This window comes from Eriocheir sinensis, chromosome 25 (assembly GCF_024679095.1).
Source record: "Eriocheir sinensis breed Jianghai 21 chromosome 25, ASM2467909v1, whole genome shotgun sequence".
NCBI lineage: Eukaryota > Metazoa > Arthropoda > Malacostraca > Decapoda > Varunidae > Eriocheir > Eriocheir sinensis.
The window spans coordinates 16,189,543-16,209,047 of NC_066533.1; the positions used below are offsets into that span (position 1 = coordinate 16,189,543).

Genomic DNA, 19,505 nt, shown 5'->3' on the forward strand with positions numbered 1-19,505 from the left:
AGTCCTGTTTCTTTTCTTTTTTTCTTATTTCCTACGAAGAAGAATTTTACTTTTTTTTCTTCTTATTACTACATCTGTTATTCCTCTTACACTTATTATCTCCTTCCTCTTCCTCCTCTTCCTCTTCTTCCTCTCATCTTCCATACAACAGAATCACTTATGTATGTATGTATGTATGTATGTATGTATATCAACCAATCTTCGGGTATTTGATTTTTTTTTGTTACAGTAAAGAAAACAAGAAGATTAAAAAAAGAAAAAAAGAAAGAAAAATATACATAATTACAACGTCCCATGTATGTGTGTTTGTGTGTGTGTATGTTTGTGTGTGTGTATATACCTGTCAGTCAGTCCTCAGGTATGCATAAGTAACCCACACATACCTGTCTTCCCCTTCGTCAGGTACTTCTTCTGCGTCCTTCTGGGCCTGACGATGCTCGGGGTGGTGGACGGGCTAGTCTTCCTCCCCGTCCTCCTGTCCCTCGTCGGCCCCCCAGCAGAGGTCGTCCCAAGAAACCACCCGGACAGACTACCCACGCCCTCGCCGCCACCCTCACCTCAGCCCTCACACGCCCATGGTCACAGTTCTTCATCTAGGCGGAGTGGAGGGCGTGGGTCTAGTGGGCGTGGGTCAAGGCGGTCCGTGGGTGGTATGAGTGGGTCAGGGTCGTTATACCCACGACTCCATGGGTCAAATCTATCGCTAACGACCATTACGGAGGAGCCATCGTCGTCTACCAGGTCGTCCCAGTCGCTAAGGTCGTCCCATGAGATTGTCGTTGAGCCCCAGGTGGTGGTTGAGACGACGACCACTCCAACCACGACGAGTCTTGGTGGAGAGGGCCATCACCACCACCACCACCACGACCCTCATCACCACCTTCACCACCTCCACCACCACGTCACCACCACCACCAAAGTCACCGCCACTGCCAAGGTCAAAGTGGAGCTGCACACGCCGCTGCCGGGTGAGTTTTGGTGTTGATGATGATGGTGTTGATGATGATGGTGTTGATGGTGATGGTGGTGATGAGTTTTTTCTCCTTCCATTATTGTTTTTCTTTGGTTGAATTCACTTTTTTTTCTTTCAATTTATTTTATTTTATTTCTTTTTTGTCTTCATTTTCTTCTTTTTTCTGATCTTTTTCTGTCTTTTTTCTTTTTTTTCTTTTTTTGGTTGAATTCTCTTTTTTTTCTGTATTTATTTTCTTTTCCTTCTTCCTTGTCTTCATTTTCTTCTTTTTTTTCTGATCTTTTTTCTGCCTCCGTTTTTTTTATCTTCCTTTTTTTATGATGAAATGTTTCCTTTTCTTTCTAATTATTTTCTTTTCCTTTCTCTTCTTGATCTTTATTTTCCTCTTTTTTCTTTGTCTATTCCTCCTCTTTACTTTTTTTTATTTTCTAGTTTTCCTTTCCTTCTACTACTACTACTACTACTACTACTACTACTACCACCACTACTACCACCACCATCACCATCACCACAACATCCCTATAACCAGACCCAAAACAACAACAACAATAACAACAACAACAACAACAACAACAACAACAACAACAACAACCCCTTCTTCCCAACAGGTGCCGTGGAGCCAACCTTCCGGAGTACCAGCAGCAGCAGTAGCGGCAGCAGGCGGAGTAGCAGTCACCGTAGTAGCAGTAGCAGTGGAGGAGGTGGAAGTGGAGGTGGAGGTGGAAGAAGTCGTCATAGTGGCGGTAGTGGTGGTGGCGGTGGTGTAGGTGTGGTTTCGTCCCCCCTCCATGCCACCACCTCCTGCTCCACCTCCTCCTCTTCTTCCACCTCCTCTTCCTCCTCCTCCTCCAAACCCTCGTCGGATGTGGAGGAAGAGCTGTCCTGTCAATGAGGTGAGTTACAATTTATTTATTTATTTATTTATTTCTCATTTATTATTTTTATTATTATTATTTTGAGTTTTCGAGAACTTATGATTGTTTTTTCGTGTGTGTGTGTGTGCGTGTGTGTGTGTGTGTGTGTGTGTGTGTGTGTGTGTGTGAAGAAGAAAGAAGAAGAAGAAGAGAAGAGAGGAGAAGAGAAGAAAAGAGAAAAGAGAAGAAAAGAAAGGAGAAGAGAAGAGAAACAAACTGAAGAGAAATATATTGGAAAAAAGAGAAACATTGGAGAGGAGAGAGAAAACCACACATACTGAAGAAATGGAGGAGGAGGAGAAAGAAGAAGAGGAGGAGGAGGAGGAGGAAGAGGAGGAGGAGGAGGAGGTATGAATAATCCAACCTTGAGGAACCGCACGCAAGGCCCTGGGAGAGAGAGAGAGAGAGAGAGAGAGAGAGAGAGAGAGAGAGAGAATACCCATAACATCTCACAACACCATGACCTTTAAAACTATCCCATCACAACATCTCCCTCCTTCCCTTCTATCTATCTTCTCTCCCTTTCCTTTCCTTTCCTCCCTTCCTTCAAATCACCTAACCTTTCCTCCCTTCTCTTCTTTCCTTCATTCCTCCCTTCTTTCTCATCACCTTCCTCTTCTTCCCTTCCTTTCCTCCTTCCTTTTCCTTCGCCTTCCCTTCTCTCCCCTTCCTTTCCTTTCCTTCCTCCTTTCCTTCACTGTGTTTTCTCTTCTCCTTTTCCTTTCCTTTCCCTTCCCTCAACATCCCTTTCCCTTCCATTCCTCCTCTCTCCTCTCCATTCCCCTTCCTCCCTTTCCCTCCCCCATCTCTTCTCTCCCTTTCCCTTCTTTTCCCTCTCTTCCCCTCCCCTATCTCTCTTCTCCCTTTCCCTTCTTTCCCCTCCCTTCCCCTCCCAATCTCTCTTCTCCCTTTCCCTTCTTTCCCCTCCCTTCACCTCCCCTATCTCTCTTCTCCCTTTCCCTTCTTTCCCCTTCCTTCCTCTCCCCTATCTCTCTTCTCCCTTTCCCTTTCCCCTTCCTTCCCCTCCCCCAGTCTCTTCTCCCTTTACCTTCCTTCCCTTCCCTTCCTCTCCCCCATCTCTCTTCTCCCTTTCCCGTCCTTTCCCTTAACATCTCTTTCCATTCCATTCCTCCCCTCCCTTTCCCACCCTCCCTTCCCCTCCCCAATCTCCTCTCCCTTTCCCTTCCTTTCCCTCCGCTTCTCTGGTGGTCCGCGACTCATACAGGTTCCGTTCCGCGTATTTAATTAAGAAAATGTTCGCATGAATCATCCCTGATGCCGCCGGACTGCGAATACGTGTTTTTAAATACGACGCCAGGCTGGGTGACCGTGGCTAATGGCAGGGTTTTATTGATAAGAGCCGGGCAGTTTCATTTTGCGCGGGTAGTTGAGGAGGGCCCCGCGTGGATGCCTGAGTGGGCCGCCCTTCGTTTTCTCTTCTTTTTCCTTCTGGTTCTTCCTCTGCCGTCTCTTCTTCTTCCCTGTTTGTTTCCTCTCTCATCTCTCTTCTTTCGTTCCTTTCCTTCCTTCTCTCCATTCCTTTCCTCCTTCCTTCTCTTTCTTTTCAATCCTGTGGCCGTTTTTCGTTTTCTCCTCTTTTCCTTCTCTTCTTCTTTCTCTTTTTCTTCTTCTTCTTCTTCTTCTTTAATTTCTTCTTCTTTCTCTTCCTCTTCTTCTTCTTCTTTGTTTTCCTTTTCTTCTTTCTCTTCTTCTTCTTCTTCTTCTTTTTCTTCTTCATCTTCCTCCGCTTTCACTCTTTTATTCTCTTCAGCAAGTCTTTTTTTGTATGTTAGTTCTATTCTTTTCTTTCTTTTTTTTTCTTAAGTTAATTGCTTCACTTTAATCTTTCACGGTATTTGAGTCGCTGTCTTCATTTTCTTCTTCTTTCTCTTTCTCTCTTATTTTTTTACAGCAAGTCTTCGTCTGGGTGTTGGTTGTGTTCTTTTCCTTTGTTAATGTATTGTTGGGGTAATTATAGTTTAGCTTCACTTTCCACGGCTATATAAAGAAAGCTCTTGCAACATACCTGACCTTACCTTTAAATTGTCTTCCTTTCCTCTCTCCCTACTTATCAAACTCATTCTGTCGGCATTAATCATGTCTTTCCTATCTCTCTCTCTTTATCACTATTCACCTTCACCCCAGTTTCATTTCCCCCTAGTCAGCTTTTATAACATTTTCCTCTCCTTCCCCTTCTCTCTCTCTTTTATTTTCCTTTTTTTCCTTTTTCCCTGCAGCAAGGTTCTCGGTGTTGCTAATGTGGATTTTCCTGTTCTCTCAAGAGCCGATTTTTTTGTCCCTGGGGTTAAGTGCGGCTTCACAATTTCCACGGCTGATCAGTCTTGTGGCAAATTGATAAGAGATTGCTAGATACAGCGTTTATTAATTCTCTTTGTTCGTGGGTGGTTGCTTGCTAGTGAGGTGGGGGAGGGAGGGAAGGGAGGAAGAAGAGAAAGGGAGGAGAAGGGAAGGGGAAGAGGAAGTGGGTCGTCTCCTTCTTCTCTTCCTTCTCGTCTTCTTCTTCTTCCTCCTCCTCTTCTTCTCTCTCTTTCTATATCTTTCTCATATATTTGGAGGTAAAGAGGAAGGAACGGAGGTAGGAATGGTGGTGATGGTGAAAGTCCTCCTCCTCCTCCTCCTCCTCCTCCTCCTCCTCCTCCTCCTTGTCCTCCTCCTCCTCCTCCTTTCTCTCTCTCTCTCTCTCTCTCTCTCTCTCTCTCTCTCTCTCTCTCTCTCTCTCTCTCTCTCTCTCTCTCTCTCTCTCTCTCTCTCTCTCTCTCTCGCCATACCTCATCTTTCCCCCCAGTCTCCTCCTCCTCCTCCTCCTCCTCCTCCTTCTTCTTCTTCTCAAGTGCGCTAAGTCGAGGAAAAATTATGATATAGCTGACGTGAATGTGTGTGTGTGTTTGTGTGTGTGTGTGTGTGTGTGTGTGTGTGTGTGTGTGTGTGTGTGTGTGTTGAATCCTTGGGTCAGGGGCAGACAAGGATGAGGAAAACTTGTGATAGAGTGGACGGGTGTGTAGCTTTCTGTGTGTGAGTGTATTTGTGTGTATATCTCTTGTGTGTGTGTGTGCGTGTGTGTGTGTTTACAGTAAAGGAAGCAACTCAATGGCAAGAAAGAAAATAATAATGAGAAGAAAAAAAAAAGCCCGCTAAACACTGTATCTGTTATGTATGTATGTATGTATGTGGGGTGTATACATGCAAGGTTAAGGACAGTATTTTGGGTATAGCGTGTGTATGTATGTCTGTATGTCTGTATGTCTGTATGTATGTGTGTAGTATGTGGGGGATACACTACACACACACACACACCACCCACTACATCAATCCCTTTACAACAAGACCCATACCACTATAAAATACAACCATCCCCTACCACACACACATACACACACGCACGCACGCACTCACGCACATTCACAGTCCACACACACACACGTTAGAAGCTCCACCACAACCACTCCGTCCACACGTAACAAAAAAAAAAAAATAATAATAATAATAATAATAATAATAATAATGAAAGACGTGAAAGAGAATGAATGCAACTGAAGGAGGAGGAGGAGGAGGAAGGGAACGAAGGAAGGGAGGAAAAAGAAAAAATACACAAAAAATAACAGACAAAGGGAAGGAAGAGGAGGAGGTGCAAGCGAAAAAAAGATGGAAAAGCAAAAAAAAAAAGAAAGAAGGGAGGAAGGAGGGAAAGGAAGGAGGGAGGGAGGTAAAAGAAAAAGAAGAAACACGAGAGAAAAAAAAATAGGAAGAAGAGACGGAGGGAAGAAAGGACCCGAGAGCGAAGAAGGAGAAGAAGGAAAAAAGAAGGAGGAAGGAGGAAAAAAGGAAAAAAAGAAGAAGAAACAAACAAATAACAGAAGAAGGAGGAATGAAGGAAAAAACGAGAAACATAAACAAATAACAGGAACAGAGAGACAGAGAGAAGGAAGGAAGGAGGCAGAAGCAAAGAAGAAAGAAAACGAAAAGCAGAAGAAGGAAGAAGACGAAGAAAAAGATGAAGGAGGAAGGAGTGTGGGAAAAGAGAAAGCAGACATAAAAGAAAAAATGAGAGAACGGAAAGCAGAAGGAAGGAGACGAAAAAGAAGAAGAAGAAGAAGAAGAAGAAGAAGAAGAAGAAGAAGAAGGAGGAGGAGGAGGAGGAGGAGGAGGAGGGAAGGAAAAGAGAAAGCAAACATGAAAAAAAAATGAGAGAAGAAGGAAGAAGCAAAACGACAAGCAGAAGAAGAAGAAGAAGGGAAGAAGAAGACGAAGAAGAAGAAGAAGACGAAGAAGCAGAAGAAGGAAAGAGCAGTACGTAAAGCAGAAGGGAGAGAAGAAGAAGAAGAAGAAGAAGAAGAAGAAGAAGAAGAAGAAGCAGAAGAAGAAAAAAGCAGTACGTAAAGCAGAAGGGAGAGAAGAAAAAGAAGAAGAAGAAGAAGAAGAAGAAGAAGAAGAAGAAGGAGGAGGAGGAGGAGGAAAAGGAAGGTCTTCAGCGTCACAAATTTCGCGTCCTAAGCCCATTATGATGTGAGGAATTCAATCACAGCGAGGCGCCTTTGATCTCGCCGCCGCAGCCTCCCCGCCCCCCTCACACCCCACCTCCCCCTCCCCCTCCCTCCCCAGTCATTACCACACCCGTGCTAAATAAGATAATTCCCAGGATCCTCAACCCCTCCAACCCCCACCCCCACCCACCCCCCCACCCCAGTCGAGGAGGTGACGAGGCCGCCGCTAAAACAATGAGGGCGAGGCGCTGTGAGGACGTGAGGAGCCTCGAAGTGTTTTGTTGTTAAATAAGAGTCGACAGTACTTGTTGTGTCTCCCTGGGGCGGCCGGGGGGGTTGGGAGGGGAGGGGGAGGGGGTTAGGTTAGGTTGGGGATGAGGGGGAGAGAAGAGGAGGGCCAGGTTAAGTAAGGGAGGAGGGAAAGGGGAAGGGGGAAGGAAAGGGAGATGGTACTGAGGGAGGGAGAGAAGGGAGAAGTTTGGGATATGTGTGGCTTTGTGAATGTGAGGAAAGGGAGAGGGAAAGGGAGGTGGCAGTGAGGGAAGAGGTTGTAAGGGAGGGAGTGAGGTTACGGAGGGAAAGGGAGGTAATAGTAAGGGAGAGAGAGAATGGGGGAGTGTTAGGTTGGGGAGGGAGGGAGAAAGGAGAGAGAAAGGGAGGTGGTAATAGAGAGAGGGGGAGTGTTAGGTTAGGTTAGGGAGGGGAAGTAGGAAGTAGATAGAAAGGGGTTTTAAGAGGCTGAAAGAGAGGGGAAGGGGTGACTGAGGGAGAAGGATGAGAGGGATTGAAAGGGGAGGTTATTTCTTGGTTCCTGGGGTGACTGTATGAGGGGAGAATTGCAAAGGGGACAACATGTAGGGAAGGAGGAGTATGTGAGAGCAAAATGATAGATGTGAGAGAGGAATGAGAAAGAGAGAGAGGAGAATGGAGGTATGTTAGTGGTATGCTCACGTGGGTATGGTGTGACTTGTGGTGATGTGGAGGTAGGGAGAGGTAGGAATGGTGACGATGGTGATGGTGGTGATGGTGATATCTTGTGGTGGTGAAAGTCGAGTGGTGGATGTCGAAAGGAAGGAAGGAAAGAAAGAAAGGAGGAGGGAGAAGTCAGTGGTGAATGTAAGATCGAAACGGGAAGAGAATGAAGGAAGGAGGAAGGAAGGAAAGAAGGAGATGGAAGTCAGTGGAAAGAAATGATGAAAGTGTGATCGAAGAGTAAGAAAGAATGAATGAATAAAGGAAGGAAGGAAGGAAGAAAGAAAGGAAGGAAGGAAGGAGAAAGAAGATGGAAGTCAGTGGAAATAAGTGATGAATGTATGACCGAAACACCAAGAGAGAATGAATGAAGGAGGAAGGAAGGAAGGAATAAAGAAAGGAAGGAAGGATAGATTGAGAAGTCAGAAGATGGAAGTCATTTGAAAGAAGTGATGAATATGACTGAAACACCAAGAGAGAATGAAACTTGAAACTTGTGATGACCTGGTGATGACTGTTGCGTTAGGTCTACCTGTATCACCTCATAGCTGCCTTACCTGTGCTCATAAGTGGACAGTTGGTGTGCTGAGGTCTCCTGAGTCACCTGCCCTGCTGAGTGTCCGCGACGCTGGCAGGACAAGGGCGGGAAGGGCGAGAGGAGGAGGAGGAAGGCAAGGCGGAGGGGCGAGGGTTGGGGCGAGAGGCGCAGGAACGTATTCAGATGGGGTTGACTTTTGGGGGAAGTGGTTACGAGTGCTACCTGTGTGTGTGTGTGTGTGTGTGTGTGTGTGTGTGTGTGTGTGTGTGTGTGTGTGTGTGTGGCTGCCCTCCCCCCCTGCCCTCCAGCCTGGCGTACAACTTCTCCATACACAATGACCGCATGCCGGCACCCCGCTACACCACCCATGCACCCCCCCGCCCCCCCTCTTCCCCTCCCTCCGCTGTGGGTAGGGGAGGAGGAGGGGGACAGCGTATCCTTCATGGGGCGGAGGGGCCCTGGAGGGTGGGAGGCCCCTGAGGGGTCGTGCGGGGGGCGGGTCGGTGTAGCGGGGTCGGGGGTGTTTACCTGGCCTGACGTTGATGTCTCAATCCAGCGCGCTGCGCGGGGCGCCACAAGGACGCAACCCCCGCCCGCGCCCCGCCATTCCAGCCCCAGCGCCGCCCCGCCCCGCGCCGCGCCGCGCCGCACCTGGCCGCGGCTTACCTGGGTCTGCACCACGGGCCCGCCCCGCCCCCCTACACCTACGTTGGGGAGGCGGCCCCCGCGGCGCCGCAGGAGGGGGCGAGACCCCCGGGGGAGAAGGACGGGAAGATAACCCGCCGGAGCGTTATCTGGGGAATGTCTCGAGTCGCGGTTTTCTGCTATCTCGACGCGGGGCGCCGCGCGCCGCCAGAGGGACGCAAGCCGCGCCGCCCGGCGGTGGCGTAAGAGCGAGGGTCGCCTGCCCGCCCGTACTATTTGTAAAGGCGGGGGCAGGGGCGGGGGCCAGGGAGGGGCAGGGGCCTCGGCCGCCGTGCCGCGCCCCGCCGTAGGGCTCAGTGTGGCCTGCGCCGCCGCCACCGTGTTCTTATTATAACCCGTTGCGTATTGTGAGTTGTTTCATGGTGTGGCCCGACCTCCCTGCCCGCCCGCCCTTCCTTCATTTCTCTTCCTTCCTTCAGCCTCCCGCCTTGTCACCTTCCCCACCCCGGCACCCCCCGCTCGCCTCGGCCCATTTTTTTGAGTGCCGCCGTTGAGTGTCACGCGGCGCCGCCCTCGCCGCAGCCAATTCACAAACTCGTGCGGCGGCGGCCACTCCATCTCAGGGCGGCGGCGGAGGCTGGCGGGAGACTTGCTTTGATGTTCGCCTTAATTGATGTTGAGGGAAATGCAAAAGTTGTGATGTGTGGGCCGGCGGGGGCTGAATGTCTCCACCCCGCCCCACACCCTGCCAGCTGTGGGGAGGTAGGGCGGGGTGGTGTGGGGGAGGGGGAAAGAGTGTCGCCCCTTGTCACTCGGCCGTGCTGTCTGCGTGGCACTCCTCCAGTTTCACGCGTCCCTAACCCGTGTTTCTCCTCCGCAGGTGTGCCGCGCGTCGCCTCGCAGCTGCCGGGGCCCAGCGGAAGCCCGTGGCACACAAAGTCAACGCCTCGGCTCCCTGCGCCCCTACGTCAGCCGGCGGCGCCACCTTCAGGGACATGACGCCTATTCCTGAGGCTCCTGCAGGATACATCACGCCCTCCTGAACGCCACGCCCCTCCCCAGCCTCCCTCGTCCTCCTAATTCCCCCGAAAAGAGACAATGGTGACAGCTCTCCGGCCCAAGAACCATGTAGCTGACCTTCACATTTCGGCGGGGCAGCGAGGAGAGCTCCACAGACCTTCAACTCACATGGAGGAGGAAGACGAAAGGAGGGAGAGGAGGCGACGAAGAGGAAGCCGAAGAGGAGGCAGCGTCGATGGTAGTACACGTCGTAACAGTATTAGCAGCGACCATTCTCAGTGCAGCTGGTGTCGCCTGGCTGGCTGGTGTCTGACGCGGACGGAGCGCACCACCAACCACCACTGTCAGCGCACGTACCTCACTTTTTTTTTATATTATGACTCTGTGTTGGCACCTCACCTCAGTACCGCCGCGACACATACTCCTCGAAGGCTAACTATCTCAAAAGGCAGGAGTTGTCGGGGTTCCCATGGGTGGTTTCCTGAGCCTGGCGGTAGTTTTCCAAGGCTTCCGCGCTGTGAATGGGACAAACACTCATGACAACCCGATGTAACTCCTCCCTGGCCTTGAAAAACGTTCGTAACAGGAGCCACAAACGTTTGATAATGAGTGTGAGTGAGACAGAACTCGTAACGAAGCAGCATTGCGCGCGTTGGGTTTAACTTTCGTTCAGATGGTCAGTATTGGCGAAGGTGTTCAAAGACGTACCTGTGAAGTGAAAGGAAGCAAAATACTCGAAAGTCCCGGCCCATAGACAGCCCGAAAAGTAAGTCCCCCAAGTCCACAAGTAAGGCTGAGGGCCGGACTTTGCTGGACCGTGGCGTGTGTGCCGTGACTCGTAAATAAGGGAAAAAAAGGAAGACATGGAAAGTGACGGTGAATAAAGGAAGAAGAAGAAACTAGTAAAAGTGAAGATGGAAAAAGTACCTCAAGTGTTCCCTCGCCTCACGAACTGTTGATAAGGGTACGGGAAGAGGGTTGGATCCCCCTATCACGTGACTATAGAGGTTTCGATTCCTTGTTGTGCCCTTGTGAGGAGTGAAGGAAATCAAACACACACACACACACACACACACACACACACACACACACACACACACACACACACACACACGTACACACTATCATGTCTCAGATGTTTTCATACCTTATATTTTTGTATGTGGTCGAATATGGTCTGTAACTTATTTAGGATCCACGACTCTTCTCTCAGGTCTCCTTTTATTATTATTATTATTATTATTATTATTATTATTATTATTATTATTATTATCATTATTTTTTTGGAGTTAGTCTGTAAACTCCCTCCCCCCCTCCCTCCCCCTTCCTCCCTACTCCCCATATATACTGCCGTCAACGTACACACACACACACACACACACACACACACACACACACACACACACACACACACACACACGAGAACAGATATACCAAAATCACACACAGTTTCCCACATGAGACAGACAGACCGATAGACAGACACATAGACAGACAGACAGAGACAGACAGAGATAGACAGACAGACAGACAGACAGACAGTAACAGCCCCCTGATATATATGCCCACCCCCCCCTTCCCTTACCAATAGTTAGCAGTCTATTGGTAAAGCCCCCTTGAACCCCCCCCCCTCCCCCGCCCCCGCCCCCACCCCGTGTACAGTGTATAGAATAACCTGTATTTTATTGTAGAAAACCTCCTTTTTTTAGCATAAATGAATGTAAAGAAAACTAAAATAAAAGTGAATGGAAAAATAATGGATTTGTTTGTTATGTATCCTACTCAGAAGTTTGATAGATAGATAGATAGATGGATAGATAGATAGAGATACGAGATAGATGGATAGATAGTTAATTAAGACAAATATATAGGGCAGTGGTTCTTAACCTTTTCGGAGGCGCCGAACCCTAACGAAAACTTCTGCACATTAGCCGAACTCCTCAAGTATGAAGGAAAAAAACAAGTGGAAGAAAAATTGCTTCAAAGTTCAAGAGTATTTTAATTTTGGATAATACAAAGAATGGATTCCATTTTAATTCATAGAAATATGAAAGAAAATTTGCTTCGAATTCAACTGTAAAATTGCAATGTCTTTTGGGAGGGTCTTCGCCGAACCCCTGAGACTGGCTCGCCAAACCCAGGTTAAGAAACACCGAATAGAGGAAGACAGACAGAGTGGAGGAAATATACTGTTAGACAAAAAATATGAAGACGATAAAGTTAAGTATGAAGAAAACAGATAGATAGAGAGGTAAGTAGATAGATAGACAACAATACCAACATAAGAAGATCAATAAAGAGGAGATACTAGAGAAATATAGATGATATTAAAGAGAGAGAGAGAGAGAGAGAGAGAGAGAGAGACGAAACCTACTCTCTTACCAAAACCTCCAATTGTGAGTACGCATAAAATACTCAAATAAGGCTTACAATAAATAGGAGAGATATATCTAAGCCACACAATGACCAAACAACACTTTGAACCCGTAAAAAACAATGAAGCCAAAGTCGTCCATGTTTGTTTATGTCACGTGACCAGCCGGGCCGGTGATGGCGGAGGCTGCGAGGCGGTAGGGAAAAATCTTTATATAACGCCTTAATTACCGGCCCACAGACACCCTAGCAGCACAATGGCGTTAATACTACCAAGACAGATGACCCGAGCGTTGCTGAGGACGAGGGGCATGTGTCAAGCGGGCGTGGGAGGTGAGTAAAGCATGGGAACCGGGCGGGATATTTATTGGGTGTGCTAATGACCGCCGCTACGACCAGGTGACAGGTATTTCCCAGCGGCGGCGAGGGGATTAGTTAGTGTGTGGGAGGTGAGGGTGAGTGACGTGAATACAGTGGTGGCGGTGAGGGGTGAGACACGAGCACGAGGTGTGTGTGTGTGTGTGTGTGTGTCGGGGTTGGCACGGAGATGCAGCATCCCTGAGCGGGCGGGGCGGCATCCCACGCGGAGGTAACCTTAAGCTAGGCGTCAGACACACAAGCATGAGGTTAATATTAATTAAGCCAATCAGCATTTATTAATTTGTGCTTGAGGTAATTACCCCATTCGGTAATAACTACAGCCGTACAAAAAGCTGTGGCTGTGCTTGTGCTCTTTGAGTAGTAACATGCACAAACAAGTGCAATGTGTGAGGGGCCAACGCGGGTGAACAATAGATGTCTGGGGACGAGTGTGAGTGGTATTGCCTCAGTAACACAAGGTCAGTGGAGGAGTGAGGGTTCGGTGCTCTTCTGACGTGATTTATTTCTAGTAACATCTAATATGACAAGTCTTTTGCACAACATTTTATTGCTATTTCCACAATTGTTTAAACACAAATAGACAATAGAGAGGTGAAAGAAATATGAACCCAGAAATAGTCATAAAGTATATAATGATTATATCACAACATCCCTGGTGTGCTCACCTGACAAGGCTGCTTCACCAAGAAGTGCACAGTGCACTGGGTAGGCAGGCAGCCTGTGTGGAGGACACTGGTCAATGAATCTAATTCGACCTATCTTGTAAGGTCTATTGTACCAATGAAATAAAGCAGTCTAGTTCATATTTTATGATAAGCTGCCTTTTCTGTTTCACTTTACAAGCTAAAAGATCCATAGACAGAGGTATCAATATGTGGTGCCTGAAAGTGTTTTGTGAAAGGATATATAAATTGAGACATGGCAGGCAGGTATTGATTCAGTCAAGTCAAGTCAGTCAAGAAATGTGGAATTATTCTTCATGTCTGTCACGCCATGGCTGGCAAGAGTGGCAGAGGCCTGGCATTGCCGCTGCTGAGAGAGGACTAAACCCATGCTGTTCTGCAGGGTGCCACCTGGACCCAGTGGTGCAGCGCCTGCTCAAGGGACTGCGGGCCGGCCAAAGGTCCAGCCTGGCTGAGGCCATCACACTGGTTGAGACCTCACACCCAAAGAAGAAGCTTCAGGCAAAACAACTGCTCACCAGAGTCCTCCAAGACGCTAACGACCACTACGCCACCAAGGGCCCACAGACTCTCAGCTTCCGGATAGGGTTGTCTGGGCCACCTGGTGCAGGGAAGTCAACCTACATAGAGAGCTTTGGAAAGTTCCTGACGGCCAAGGGTCACAGGGTGGCGGTGCTGGCCGTCGACCCGTCCTCCGTCACCACCGGCGGCTCACTCCTCGGGGACAAGACACGGATGCCGGAGCTGACCAGGGATGACAATGCATACATCCGTCCATCACCTTCCCGCGGCCACCTTGGGGGGGTGACACGGTCCACTAATGAGGCCATCGTGCTGTGTGAGGCAGCCGGCTACAACATCATCATCGTGGAAACCATTGGAGTCGGACAGAGCGAGTTCTCGGTGGTGGACATGGTGGACCTGTTCACGCTGCTCATCCCTCCGGGGGGCGGCGACGAGCTGCAGGGGCTGAAGCGCGGGATCATGGAGATGAGCGACCTTATAGTGGTGAACAAGAGCGATGGGGACCTGATTCCTGCGTCCCGGCGGATGCAATACGAGTACATCTCCGCCTTGAAGTTCATCCGCCCTAAAAGCAAGAACTGGAGGACGCCGGTGAAGCGCATCTCCTCTTTAACACTCGAGGGCATCCCGGAGCTGTGGGAGTTGATGCTGGAGTACAGGAAGACGATGGAGGAGAGCGGGGAGTTTGTGGGCCGCCGGAAAACCCAGCGGCGGGCCTGGCTCTGGACGCACCTCAAGGAGAGTTTAGTGTCGGTCTTCATGGACACGCCGGGGATGAGGGAGCGGATACGGGAAGCCGAGGTCAGGGCCATGGAGGGTGTGGTGGCCCCGGGGGATGCGGCAGACCAGCTCCTGCGCCTACACATTGAGCAGCTTCAGAAGACATCCGAGTCATAAGATCAATTTTATTTATTTATTCTTTTTTATATAGCCTGGAATTATGCACCATGTTGATTTTTTATTTATTTTGTCTTACCGTATTGCGCACATTTCCCTTATGCAAGATTTGAGGGTTTTGAAGCTGGAGTCTTTATATGTGTGTGTGTGTGTGTGTGACTGTATTGATTGAAGTTTGTATGCATGTGTTTGTGTGTATGTGTATGTGTGATTATACAGTGATTGACTTTACCTCAAGATTTGTTTTATATTTATTTTGTGTAATTTATCTTCTATTCCTTCCTCTGAGTCTTTATCCATCCTCTCTGGTGTGGGAGGTGAGACTTAAGAGCGATTGTGATGTAATTAATATGCCGAGGACCAGTTAGATTTGAAGGAAGAAAATTTGAGAATGTTGATAATGTCTAATGTATATATTGTTAATAAATCTGGTGGAATGTGTATATATCAGGTGTTTTAAATCATACTCTATTTTTTGTATAGTACCCCAGTTTTTGTGTTGGGTTTAGTGCAGTGATTGTAGGCCATTCTTGAGATAGATTAGTATTAGTATGTCTGCTATATTATGTTGAGTTGAAAGGTCATGAGTTGCCTTAATTGCAATAGTGTTTTTGTTTATCAATACCCAGTGTTCATTTACTGTTTGGTCACTGAATTGAAATGCAGCAAATGTAGAAGGAAATAAAATCAATAGTTATTTAGCCTCATTTCTCTTTATTGCTACTCTTATTTGGAATTTAGATCAATCGCAAAAGTGAAAAATAAGTCCGTTTTGCTGTATGTTGAACTGACATTATGACCAACAAGAGTAGATTGGGAGAGTAATAGTGATACCTTGAGAGTGACATCATGAGTAACAAACAGGTATAGAGAGAGTGACATCATATTCAATTAAGAGGTAGAGAGTGTGACATCATGACCAACAAAGGTAGAAAGGGACAGTAATTGAGATACCTTGACAAATTGGTAGACAGGAACAGTAACAGTGACATAATGAGTAACAAACAGGTATAGAGAGAGTGATATATCATGACCTATAAAGAAGTAGACAGAGCAATATCATGACCTATAAAGAAGTAAAGTGATATCATGACCACTGAACAGGTAGACAGTAACATCATGACCAAGAGGGGTAGAATGGAACAACAAAACACATGCATTAGTGGGGACAAGTCAACACTCAACACAGCATTTCTCTCTCTTCCTCAGCCACAGCATGGACGCAGAGGGCCGGCTATCAGAACTTCCCCATGCCACCCAACTACGACCGTGAGTGTGAACGGGGACTATAGATAATAGAGTATAAAATAATGAGTGCAGTTTTTTTTTTATACAGGAAAGGAAGCAGCTCAAGGGCAACAAAGGAAAATGAAGCGTAAAGTAATGAAGCTTAAAATATGTACCCAATAGCTCAGATTATAAATATTAAGCGAAAATGTATTGATATGTAGTTAGTTTTCAAGGGTTGCGAGAAATACTGAAATTAATATGTTGTCGTTTAAGCATAAAGTACTATAAATATATGATTCTAACTTAGAGTAATTCCTATTCAGATGCAAAAGAGAAATAGCTTGTTTGTGCACCTACATATAAAGAGATTGAATAGGATACTGGAAATAGACTCAATAGAACAATAAGGGCATTAGTGGAGTGATTTTTAGGGTATATTGGTAGAAGGTTCTGCTGTCTGGTGTTCCGATCAGTGAAGCCGTTAACCTCTTGACTGCGGATTTCCTACAAGAAGACTTCACCAAGCTACAGGAATGGAACAAAAAGTGGCTGCTACAATTCAAGGAAGAAAAATGTAAAGCCATGCACCTTAGGAGAGGATACCCAGCATACCAATACCACATGGGAAACACAGTCAAACACTCCACTATCCACCACAGAGGCAGAGAAAGACGTGGGAGTATATGTTACCAGGCTACCAGTGGAGGCGGAATCCGTGCCAGTCGCAGCGGATGGGTTAATGATTTTTTTATTCTGGCAATCATGTGTTATTTTTTACTCTTAACTCCTTTGTGGGAACAGTGAGTAGTGAGCTTTTTTTCATTATTGTTTCCATTATCTTTTTGCCCTTGAGCTGTTTCCTCTAATATAAAAAATAAAAAAAATAATAATAATAATAAAATAAAAAATAAAAACTCACACTGCCATCCCCCCCCAGATATCGAGGTCCCCAAGGACCGGCAGAAGCTGAAGTTTCAGATGAAGGTTCCTCAGTTCTTGGGCACCGCGCGGCCTATCAAGATGACCAAGAGGCTTGACCTGATCCGCGGGGAGGAGGAGATTCACCGCGACCTGTTGCTCCAGCAGTACGGCATCATTGTAGGTGTATGGAAGTGCTGTGTTGGTAGTGATCATGGTGGTGGGGAATGTGGGAGTGTTATAGTAGAAAGGTATCATGTTTTATTAACAAGATTTGTAGTAGGAAGTAATTACCCCTCTGGTCAATGCAGTATGTGAAGAGGTTGCCTATAGAATCAGATTTCACATAGGTAAGAATTGATCTCCAAGGCAGGTATTAAGAATTCTTTTATATATATTCTGTAGGAAGTAATTACCCTTCTGGTCAATGTAATGGGTGAAGGGGTCGCCTACAAGAATCAGATTTCACATAGGTAAGAATTGATCTCCAAGGCAGGTATTAAGAAATCACTTAAATATATTCTGTTGCATGCCTTTTGAAATGTATGCTAAAACACACATTCATATATTCATTCCCTCCTGTCAACCCCCCAGGCTCGTCGAGGGGGGATGCTTCGCCACGGGCACATGGAGATGATCCGTATGACCATCGCAAGGAAGATCGACATTAGCAAGATGTTCGCCATATGGAGGATCGACGCGCCCTGGAAACCCATCACCAAGAAGGGCCAGGGCAAGCGCATGGGGGGCGGCAAGGGCTCCATCGACCACTACACCACGCCCATCAAGGCCGAGCGGGTCATCATTGAGGTTGGCGGGAAGTGCACATTTGAGGAGGTGAGTTGTGGAATGATGGTAGGAAGGACGTACAAGGCTTTATCTTCCCGTTTTCTATGTCATTAGGTAATTTTCTAGTTTTCTTATTCGTCAAGGTTATGTATATCTAGTCTTCCCTTGGGAGTTAGGGAGGAGGAGTAAAGGAAGAGAGGAGGGAAGAAAGAAGGGCGAGGGTGTAGTGGGGGAGGGATGTGGGAGGAGGAAGGGAAAAGAGGAGGGAGACTGGAGGAGGAAGGAGAGAAGAAGGGAAATGGGGGAGTCAAAGTGGATGCGATTGGCAATGATTAGGCTTTCACTGGTAGCCTGGTAACACATATACTCCCAGGTCTTTCTCTGCCTCTGTGGTGGATAGTGGAGTGTTTCCCATGTGGTATTGGTATGCAGGATATCCCATCCCAAGATGCAGGACTTTACATTTTTCTTCATTGAATTGTAGCAGCCACTTTTTGTTCCATCCCTGTAGCTTGGTGATGTCTTCTTGTAGGAAATCCGCAAGTCAAGGGGTTGAGCATAGTAACATAACAACACTACCTCTAACTCTTTTTTGGAGCAGTGAGAAGCGAGCTTTTTTTCACATTTGTTTCCTTTTTTTATATGCCCTTGAACTGACTCCTCTGCAGTAAAAAAAAAGAAAAAAAAGAGAGAGAGAGAGAACATTCCTACCATCCTTACGCAGGTTAAGCCGATCCTGAAGATGCTCGCCGAGAAGCTGCCGTTCCCCGCCGACGCTGTGAGTCACGAGATGCTGGTGGCGCGGCGAGAGGAGGAGGAGAGGCTGGAGCGCGAGAACCTCAACCGCTACACCTTCAAGTACATCGTCCAGAACAACATGATCGGGTGCCACAAGTGGATCAAGAACATCGACAAAGTGTACTTCGGAAAATACACGTAACGGGAGAAGGTTAGGTGGATGTAGATAGAGAGTGGTGAGGTGGAGGAATGGTGGATGTGGAGTTGAAGGATGTGGATCAATAATGTCGACAGTACGTATATACTTCGGAAAATGGCAAAACACAAGTAACGGAAGGGTAGGTGGATGTAGATAGAGGTGTGGTGGATGAGTTGCATAGGTGGATGTGGATCAAAAATGTCGACAATACATATATACTTCGGAAAATAGCAAAGCACGAGTAACAGAAGGGTAGGTGGATATTGATAGAGGGTGGAGAGGTGGAATAGTGGATGAGTTGCATACATTGATAAAGAGATGGCGAAAGAAGAGGCGGAATGGTGGATGAATCAGTTGCATAGAGGTCATACGGGTGATGCCTTGTATTATAATTCTTACTACATGTGTGTCATATATAAGTATGGAATTAGCGAGTGTTTGTGCAGCTGTTTCGAGAGAGCCTGGGTTCGATTCCCGGGCGGAGTGGAAAAATTTGGGCGGCTTTTCCGATACCCTACGCCCCTGTCCACCCAGCAGTGAATGGGTACCAGGTATTAATCGGGGGTTGTGTCCTGTCTCCTGGGGTCTGTTCCCTTCTCCTATACTTCCTTCCCCTTCTGTCTCTCTCTGGCATATGACCACAGATGTTGCACCAACTAAACGAAACTTTCCAAACTTGTGCAGCTGTTGAAAGATGAAATAGAGAGAAGAGTAGGAAATTTAGAACCAGCAGAAGTATAAGCTCAACAAATACCTCCTAATCCAATACTGTATCCACCCGTTGTTAATATTTAAAGCCTCATTCGCAGCTGAGTGTATGCACGGAAATTTTATAAGAAAAATAAATCGCAATAGCACAGAATCATGTACTTGTCAGCCATCCCTTAAGTTTTACAGAAAGATGGTAATATCCTTCAACAGCCATTATAGTTCGTAAGGAATGCTATACAGACCATTAAACAGACCTAAAAGCAGTTCAATTAAGACTGCAGAATCCCTTACACCTTCCCTACTGTGTCCATACAAATCTTTTCTGCCCTCTTTCTCTTTCCCATTCCTTCTATACTACAAAACCAATCATCATTTTGACACACTTTATCCCTAACTTTTTTCACCTCTGCAAGTCATACCAAGCTTCAGGACTTTCACCTAACTCATTGTAGTTGTATGGAAGTGTGGGGGTGGTAGTGATCATGGCAGTGGGGACC

The 19,505-nt window shown here is 47.0% G+C and overlaps 2 protein-coding genes across 3 annotated transcripts in view; both read left to right on the forward strand.

Moving 5' to 3' along the window:
• Positions 1-11,309, forward strand: part of LOC127003491 (protein patched-like) — a 96,445-nt gene extending 85,136 nt beyond the window's left edge. The window contains exons 17-19 of the mRNA XM_050870246.1: positions 403-968; positions 1,582-1,866; positions 9,425-11,309. Of these exons, the coding sequence (XP_050726203.1) occupies positions 403-968; positions 1,582-1,865 (850 nt within the window). The 3' untranslated portion in view covers position 1,866; positions 9,425-11,309. The remainder of the gene's footprint in view (positions 1-402; positions 969-1,581; positions 1,867-9,424) is intronic.
• Positions 11,310-12,094: 785 nt separating this feature from the next.
• On the forward strand, positions 12,095-19,159 carry LOC127003493 (methylmalonic aciduria type A homolog, mitochondrial-like). 2 transcript variants are annotated; one of them, XM_050870249.1, is made up of 5 exons: positions 12,097-12,270; positions 15,633-15,692; positions 16,591-16,751; positions 17,166-17,408; positions 18,085-19,159. In XM_050870249.1, the coding sequence occupies exons 1-5, from the start codon at positions 12,195-12,197 to the stop codon at positions 18,298-18,300; spliced, it is 756 nt and encodes a 251-aa protein (XP_050726206.1). In that variant the 5' UTR covers positions 12,097-12,194; the 3' UTR covers positions 18,301-19,159. The 2 variants fall into 2 exon arrangements, with proteins under 2 accessions (XP_050726205.1, XP_050726206.1); XM_050870248.1 differs by lacking the exons at positions 15,633-15,692; positions 16,591-16,751; positions 17,166-17,408; positions 18,085-19,159 and adding an exon at positions 13,384-14,868 and having other exon boundaries at positions 12,095-12,270.
• The last annotated feature ends 346 nt before the right edge of the window (positions 19,160-19,505 follow it).

Bases quoted from the DNA above. Each gene is read 5' to 3' on its own strand.
- LOC127003493 (XM_050870248.1), top strand. From the start codon at position 12,195: ATGGCGTTAATACTACCAAGACAGATGACCCGAGCGTTGCTGAGGACG. The intron at 12,271-13,383 runs GTGAGTAAAGCA...GCTGTTCTGCAG, and splicing joins GTGTCAAGCGGGCGTGGGAG to GGTGCCACCTGGACCCAGTG.